The sequence below is a fragment of the Sciurus carolinensis genome (assembly GCF_902686445.1).
Source record: "Sciurus carolinensis chromosome 14 unlocalized genomic scaffold, mSciCar1.2 SUPER_4_x, whole genome shotgun sequence".
NCBI lineage: Eukaryota > Metazoa > Chordata > Mammalia > Rodentia > Sciuridae > Sciurus > Sciurus carolinensis.
In genome coordinates this window covers 5,146,949-5,155,897 of record NW_025920103.1, presented here as the reverse complement: position 1 = coordinate 5,155,897, position 8,949 = coordinate 5,146,949, and the positions used below count along the sequence as shown (strand labels likewise).

The 8,949-nt window shown below is 38.6% G+C and overlaps 1 protein-coding gene across 1 annotated transcript in view; it reads left to right on the top strand.

The window, feature by feature from the left end:
• The window catches only part of LOC124973083 (induced myeloid leukemia cell differentiation protein Mcl-1-like), a 31,592-nt gene extending 30,478 nt beyond the window's left edge, over positions 1-1,114 (top strand). Inside the window, exon 3 of the mRNA XM_047537258.1 lies at positions 543-1,114. Within this exon, the coding sequence (XP_047393214.1) occupies positions 543-1,012 (470 nt within the window). The 3' untranslated portion in view covers positions 1,013-1,114. The remainder of the gene's footprint in view (positions 1-542) is intronic.
• The last annotated feature ends 7,835 nt before the right edge of the window (positions 1,115-8,949 follow it).

Sequence of the window (8,949 nt, the reverse complement as noted above, 5' to 3'; positions counted from 1 at the left end):
TTTTCTTCTACATATTCTAAAGTTCCCCCAAAGACAGTGTCTCTCTAAATTACCAAAACTGGCCTTGAATTTGAAATTCTCTTGCCTCAGCCTCTGGAGTAGCTGCAATTACAGGCATGTGCCCCAAATCCAGTGAGACTGAATTCTGGAGAGTTAGAGTTAGTCATTGTGCAGGATGACCCATATCCTGGATTTGACTGTTTCCTTGTGGTTACACTCAGGTTAAGCATTTTTTGCCCTAAATACTACATAGAGGTATATCACATGAGGATCTACGTAATTGTGGAATTGTACTCCTGTTGGTGATGCTAAATTTGATACCCTGGTTAATTAGGACAGTACCACATTTTTTTGTTGTAAAAGTACACTTTTCCCTTTGTAAGGAATAAGAGGTCTATGTGATGCTATTATGAAACCATGAAACTGTCTTGTTCCCCAAGTGGTTTGCATCCAGTAAAAATTTTAGCAACTATTGATAGTTCTGACCTAAAGTAATTATTACATTGGTGGCTGCAAAATGGTCATTTAAAAAAATCTATCAGACACAAAGCCAATGGGCAGATCTGGGGCCACCAGCAGGAAGATGCTAGAGACCCTACGATGGGTCGGGGTCGGAGTGCAACGCAACCATGAGATGGCCTTCCAAGGCATGCTTCGGAAACTGGACATCAAAAACGAAGATGATGTCAAATCTTTGTCTCGAGTGATGGTCCATGTTTTCAGTGATGGAGTAACAAATTGGGGCAGGATTGTGACTCTAATTTCTTTTGGTGCCTTTGTGGCCAAACACTTGAAGAGCATAAACCAAGAAAGCTGCATCGAACCTTTAGCAGAAAGTATCACAGATGTTCTCATAAGGACAAAATGGGACTGGCTGGTCAAACAAAGAGGCTGGGATGGGTTTGTGGAGTTTTTACATGTAGAGGACCTAGAAGGCGGCATCAGAAATGTGCTGCTGGCTTTTGCAAGTGTTGCTGGAGTAGGAGCTGGTTTGGCATATTTAATAAGATAGCCTTGTAAGTGCAATAGTTGACTCTTAACCAACTCCAGCCACCAAAACTTCTGTGAAATCAAATGTATTTATGAAGTTGGACTTCAAGCTGCCCAGGCTGTAACCTCCAAGAGTTTCATCTCTAGAAACCTAGCCAGAAAGCAATGTGGCAAGAGGATTATGTCTAACAAGAATAAATACATGGGAAAAGTAGTCCCCCTTGAAGAGTTCACTGTATGAAAGAAGCAAAGTTCACTTTCAGCACCAAGCAAACTGGGAGGCCATGGAGGAGGACTGTTAGATTTAGTGAAGATAAAAATGGAAAAACTTAAATTTCCTTGTCTAGAACCAGAAGAGTGGCCAATAGCCAGGCTAGTCATAGAATTCATTAAATATGCCCACCGAATTCATTAATTTCCTATAGTGTTAAAGAGAAGCACTAACAATGCCAGTGGCCTATAAGAAATGATTTAAGCTCCAAGTAATTGAGCTATGACTAGAAGCCTCAGTACTGTGCAAAAGTGAAGGGAATCTTTTCCTCTATAATTAGCTTTCCCAGGTATACTTCTTGATAGAAGATCCAAGTGTTCAGGACTTTTTTACCTGTTCTACTTTGGCTTGGTTTGAATGATTCTTAGTTTATTAGCATAGTAATGGCCAAGAGTACTTAAAGGCTCAGCTAGTTACAAATATGAATATTCTCATTTTTTTAAGACAGAAACATCTTGTAAATGTATTTGTCTGTAAAAATATACATTTTACAGAGAAAATATTTCTGTGAACATAAAAGGAGAAAAGTCTTGAATTTAAACTTTGAAATCTACAACTTCTTCAGTTAGGAATCTATTTCTTCATAGCTTTTCTATTCTAAACTTTCTCCTGGTCAGTTCTAGAATATTTACAGAATCAACTGTGAGTGTGTGCAACCTGGTTGTAGTGGGACAAATCTGATTAATAACTATGCAGGCTTTAATTTTCCAATCTGGTATTGGTAAGTATTCCTTAGTTGTTTTTTTTTAAACCTGGGGTTGAAAAGTTGTGGAATGAACATTAATCCTTTAGTTTGGTTATATGTATATTTTCAATAATTGAGTCAAAGTGGAGTTCTAAGTTTTTTTTGTTTGTTTGTTTTTGTTTTTGTTTTTGCAGGGGTGGGGGTAAGCTAGAGACTTAAAAATAATGGGCTCTGATTAGACAACTACTCATTTAAGTTCCTTCCATTTGACATAATTTAACTGGTGAAATTTAAACTGAGTGAATGAGCTCATCTATAAAGCTTTTACTGAAGGATTTTCAGCTGTTCCAAGTGGGACTTATTAGCATTGTTTATAAAAAGATAACATCAGGTGGATGAGAGATATTTGATCCCTTGTTTGCTTAATAAGTTGTAAAATGACGGCTTGGAAAAGCAGGTTAGAGTCTAACTATGGTGCTATTATGGGGCTTGCTTGTTAAACACAGGTTTAAGCCTCATATATCAATAAAAGAAATACTTACTGTTTTTTCTATTAAAAAAATCTATCATTCTTTCTCTATATATTAATTAGCACTATCTCTAAAGAGCTTTACTCCCCCATCTCATCTCTTTCTTTCCATATCTTTCTCCCTCCCTCTCTTTCTTCCCACCCCTCATCACTAGGCACTTGTGAATTTTTTAAAATTAAATACATTGCAAGGTGTTACTGTCATTATTTCTTATATTCCAAGTGTTCCATATCACACTAGTGGGACTCTTGTAGTTTGCTCCTTTTGACATGACCTACTAGTCTTTAATAATGTCTTGCTATTGAGTTTACCAAGGATCATCCTATGCAAGTTCAATTTATATATTTCCTGTTCTAGATCTGAAATCAGGCATTTCTCAAAGGAGATCTGGTTACTTTTAGTGGAGAATTGCATTTCAAAATCAAGATCTAGGCACCAGGTATATTTATTTCTACTTCTAAGCATGTCTTTCAGTGAGGAAAGCTAAGAATGCACATGAAAGCATGTACACACATGTATGTTTGTGGTCATTCTGCTACTTCAAATTCACATATGACATCATTGGGAAGACTTCAACTTCCTTTGTTCCATACTTGTTTCTGATGCTGGACTGGAACTTCTGAGGTGGGACCATAACAAGTCAGATTCACTGCTTTGGACTCTAAACCCAGCTTCCATGATGTAGGGTCCTGCAGGAAAATCTGGTGCCCTTCACCACAGAGTTAAATGTGTGTCCCATCAAAATGGTTGCAGTTCTCATCCTCAGTTCTGGCTTAGGGGAAAGTCAAAAAACATCTCTGAGTTACCCTCTTAACTGCATTTCTTATCAACTTTGGTGAAGGGAGTTTTCTCTTGGTCATTCCAGGGAGTATATTTAAAGAATGACTGAGTAGGTCTTACATGAAGGAAGATAATTTTGGGACACTGTGCAGTTTAGCTAATTCTTCATGGTACACTACAGTTAGAAAACTACATTCAAAGAAATTGAGGGCCTGGGGATAGAGTGCAGTGAAGGAGCACATGCCTGGCACGTATGAGGCTCTGAGTTCAATTCCCAGTGTCACACACATTTTAAAAAAAGATACTTGATTTAATCATTTTCTCTGTGCAATTATGTTTTCAATTTGATATAAAATTAGGTTCATTTGTTTAGGTTTTTGAACTTATTTACTTATCTCATAAATTTGAAATTCTTAATGTATTTCTCTCATAAATTATTGTAGTTTAGATATTAGGTATCCCCCAAAAGTTCATGCATGAGACAATGCAAAAAACATTCAGAGGTGAAATGATTGGGTTATGAAAATCTTAACTCAAACAGTGAATTAACCCCCTCGTGGGGATTAAGTGAGTGGCAATTGAAGGCAGGTAGGGTAAGGAGGTAATGGGGGTGTGACTTTCAAGGATATATTTTGTATCTGGAGTCTCTCTGCTTTCTGATCATCATATGAGCCTCTTCCCTCCATCACACACTCCATGATGTTCTGCATCACTTCAAACCCCGAGGAATGGAGCCAGGTGTCTATGAGTTGAGACCTCTGAAACTGTGATCCCTCAAATAAACTTTTCCTGTTCTAAAATTGTTCTTGTCAGGTCTTTTAGTCACAGAATTGAAAAAGCTGACTAAAACAGAAATATATTAGAATATAGACTCAGAAGTTTCACTTCCATTCTCCAATGCTCCACTCTGTGTTTGTCCCGGCCCGCGGGACATCAACGCAGGACGGCAAACCTAAGAGAGAAGGAATGAAGGGACAAGAGACACAGGGAGTGACAGCAAGACAAAAATTCTGATCAAGCTGCAAATTTTTATTGTTCTCAAGGGTATTTATGCTGAGGGAATGAGGGGTATGATGAGACACAGGCTGGTTGGCTGTGTTTTTCTTTTGGGCTCCTGATAAGGTGCACGTTCACGCTGGCGGGCCATAGGCAGAACTATCAGCTGGAAGTGGGGAGGGGGCGCGCTCCGGGAATCCATCAGCCTTCAGCTGCAGGGTGCCTGAGTCAGCTGCAGGGTGTTTGTGCAAGGGAGGCAACCGCAAAATGCTCCCTGGGCTGCTGCTTATCATAAAGGTCAGAACGTCCTCAGAATGAGAACTTCTTCTTAGTCCCTGACATGTTTTTACCTATTCCTTTCATTCTATTAAATACACACACACACACACACACACACACACACACACACACACTCCTTCCCATTACCCATGGGAACACATTGCAAGAATTCCAGTGAATGTCTGAAATTGTGGATAGTAACAAACTTTATTCTATTTTTTCCTGAATATACTTACCTATGATAAAGTTTAATATAAAAATTAGCCATAGCAGATTAATAAAACTAATAATAAAATATAATGATTATAACAATACACTGAAGTTAATTTGCCATCCTTACTATTCTTGTACTTTAGGGGCATTATTAAGTAAAATCAGGGTTACTAGAGCACTAGCACTGCAATTCTATGACAGTTAATCTGATAACTGCAATAGCTACTAAGTGACTAACAGGCAGGCAGCATATATGGTGTGGATAGGTTGGACAAAAAGATGATTCACATCCCAGGGGGATGGAGTCAGATGGTGCATGATTTCATCACTTCACTCAATGGCATGTAATTTAGAATTTACAAATTGTTTATTTCTGTAATTTTCCATTAGCTATTTTCAGACTATGGATGACCACAGATAACTGAAACGAGAGGGAGAAAAGCTGCAGAGGGGAATATCCTCTAATACTATGTATAGTTTCCCCCCTATTTTTTTCCAAAAGGTAACATACAGTATATAGTTTACTGTACCTTACAATACAAGCAAACGTTAAAGAAACTAACAATAAAAAATAACAAGTTCACAAAGAATATTTCAAAGAATTCTATCTTATTAACATACTCAAGGGTAGTATAAGCAAGATGTCATAAGAAAATAACATTCTGATATAAAAATTCTTTGTTAAAAGTTAGGAATATAATATCCTAATAAATTTCACCAATCTAGAAGCAAAGTCCTCCATGGGAAAAAGAAAGTCTGGGAAATTGAGATGACAGTTGAATGTACTATATTACTGAGATACCCATTGTTAAAGTATTTAACAAGAATCTAGAATTCCACAGAGATAATTACAAGGGTTTCTCAATGAGAAATTTGTTCTGAATCAACTCTATAGTTCTATTTTCTATTCACACTTAAATAGATTTAGAGAGTAACTATTAAACAATATGGAATTTTATTCATAATGATAACCTTTATTCAGAAAGTATTGAATTGTGATCAGTTACACATCAGTGAACCTGGTTGTAACTCTAGAAGCCTCTGGGAGGATGCTTCTTTCTCAGTAGTTGACCATTATCGATGTGGGATCAGACTTGGCTAGGTAGGTCTGGCCTACTGATGGGATTATCTAGTGTCTATTAGAATGTAGGATAAAGATAGAAATGTTGGTTGAAAATAAACTCCAGGGGAGAAAGGGTCAGACACACAAGCAATGCTCTTAACAATGTTTCAGTCATCAACTAGAGCAATGGTTCTGAGTTGTTCTTTTAATCTAGATTTTGTTCTCCAGTTTTCTGTAAATACACAACTACCTTAGGGGAAAATGGGATTGTGAGCAAAACCTAAAAGCATCATGCTTACTAAAATGTCTGTAAGAACTTAGAATGCAAGATGACACTATCTCGATGCTCACATGGCCCACAACACAACAAAAGGGAGGTGTTCTCTGTTTCTGCATAGACTTCAATCTGGCTTGGCTCATCACAGGTTCCAGGAACACTGTTTGGGATGGAAAGTTTCAGTGTGTCGACATTGCCGATGGCAGCACTGTGATTTAGGGCAAAGTATTCAGGAGTAGACAGGCTATGTTCAACAAAAAGGACCTACATTTATTTTTGCATGCAGTGGAAGCTTCAGAAACTGAAATATGAAGGTAAAGCCTTGCTCATATGCATACTGAGATATATCAGTGATTTCAGGTAATGAAGGATAAGAATTTGATTGGGTATAGAATCTTGGGAGCAGAGGAGAGTGAGTAGTTAGTTCTGCAGAGTAGTCAGTTCCTCATTCTAAACAAGACCTGTGGTGGTTTTAAAACATGTCTGAAAATTATTTGGCACTTCTTTCATCAAAAGGTGGAATCTATATCCCCTCATTGTGAATTTGAACCAACTTAGGGACTTATTTGTATCCAACAAAATGCAGCAGAAGTGATGTAGGCTGGATCATAATATGAATATAGTTTTCACTTTGCTTTCTGGAATACTAGCATTTGAAGTTTTTAGCTGCCTTGTAAGAAGTCTGACAACCCGAAGGCACACAAGCTAGGACGAAGCTAGCATGAAGAGAGTATTTTTAGGAATTATGGCTGAAAGCCCCAGCTTAGATCCCAGTATTGACTACCAGTCATGTTAATAAATATATATCAGAGTATTCCAGTCTCCAGTCACCAAGACACCCCAGGCATTGCAGCTTTCTCAGTTGAGACATCATGGAACTCAGATAAGCCATCTTTGCTATGCCTTGTCTAAACTCTCATTGAGAGAGTAATTTTACAATTTGCAAACGGCAGAACTATAATGTTTGGTGCTCACAATAATAGTTAGGTAAGTTGGGTTGACATCACCTTCTTTCTGTATACTAAAAAACAAAACAAAAACAAACAGGAATGTATAGCTTACCAGTTTTGAGATTATATAGCCAAGATGCGACATGCTGACATTACAATCTTGATCTTTGGACTCCAGAGTTTATGCTTCTCTTGTTGTCTCTCATCTGGATACTATAGAACCTTAGAATGGCCTAAGAAAATAAGATACATCCAGAATTTGAAGACAAGTTCATAAAATATTGAATAAAATAAAATTATTATTGAATGACTATGACCAGTCATCTCTTGGAGAAGAAATCATAAAAGATACCTGTTCTATATATTGATGCTGATACATAAAGTTATCATTTAAAATTGAATCAATGAGAAAAATCTTAGAAATTTTAAAGTTATAAGAAATATAATAATGATATAATATTTTAAGAGCTTATTTTTTTTAAAAAAATGAAATAAGACAGAATAAAACAAAAAACTTGCCATTTGTTTTTTGTCAAGGGGTTCCTTGTTTAATGGTGCTCTTTCAGTCTGCTCATAAATATGTCCTTATGATAAAAGAAGAAGGGTCCTTCACACTAGCCCAACTTGCTGACATTGTCCCTATGATCAACTTCATTTACTCTATATTTGCCAAAGCACTTTTAGATTTAAATTTAACTGCTTAAGGAAACTGTCTTGCTTGGAAGAGAACATACAACAAAGTTGAGTAAGCATACCATACTCATTTGATGGGTAGTATTTTTCAATGTAGAGGAATGTTAGTATTTTGATAGTCCCATTCTCTCTCTCATCTTAAGAGTATGCATCAGTTCCCAGGCTCAGTCCTAACCCAAAGTATCGCGTCCCCTCTGGCCGCAGAGAGAGACACGACAAATGTCTGAAGCTTTGGAAGTTTATTGTGCACAGTTCCTCTCCTACACTTCTCTTACTCCTAGCTTCTGCGCACTCCCAGCTTCCCTTCTCCCAGCTTCTTCCAGCTCCCGCGTACTCCCAGCTTCCAGCTTGGCTTCAACCTCCGCCTTCGCCGCTTCTTCCGCTTCTTCCTCTTCTTCCGCCCCCGCCGCTTCTGCCTCTTCCTCAGCTTCCCCTCCTCTACTCTCCCACCCACCAGGCTTATATACACTTCAACCAATCAGGGGAGAGTACACGAGATAAACGCGGACAGCTGCAAGCATAGGATGGGTACACGAGGGGGGCATGCTGTAGTCACATCATTAACTAGCCAATCATTGGAATTCGCTGGTTGTTTACTGTATAGCTGGGCGCTTTTGGCTCAGTGTCAGGCGCCATCTTGACCATGCCTAAGGCTGGGGGCCCTAGAAACCCCGACAGATCCCCCTTCTTTAATATTAAACTAAGGCTCGGGACCGTGTCTGTCTTAGGCTGAGTGGTCAGCATATGTCCTTACCCGTCATCAGAGCCTGCAGAGCATGCTGCAGCTCCTGTCTTAGGTCGGTACACAGCCACCTCCTTCATTACCCGTCCTTGACTACCGGTCCAGCATCAAGAGCCATACTAATGGGGGGCTGTCGGCCTTTAGGGCGGTCATGGCCTGATGAAAAATAATTTGATCTCTCTATTGGCTAGCTCGTAGATGCATGCCAAAACGAATGAAGAGAAGGAGGCCAAGGCAGAGGAGTACCACCATAGCTCCTAAGCTTGCCCGCTGTTTGACAAATCTATAAACAGAAGGAAAACCATATAGCCATATTAAATACAGAAACAATATACATCCCAATGGAGTTACAATATGGGTAACACAAAACAGCTCTCAGGGAATAAACGCATCCCAGTCCCAAAAGTTCTTGCAGGGTATCCACTTGTTCTTATAATGAGTCCATTCTCTGATAGAGTCTCTATGGTCTGTAAGGCTGCA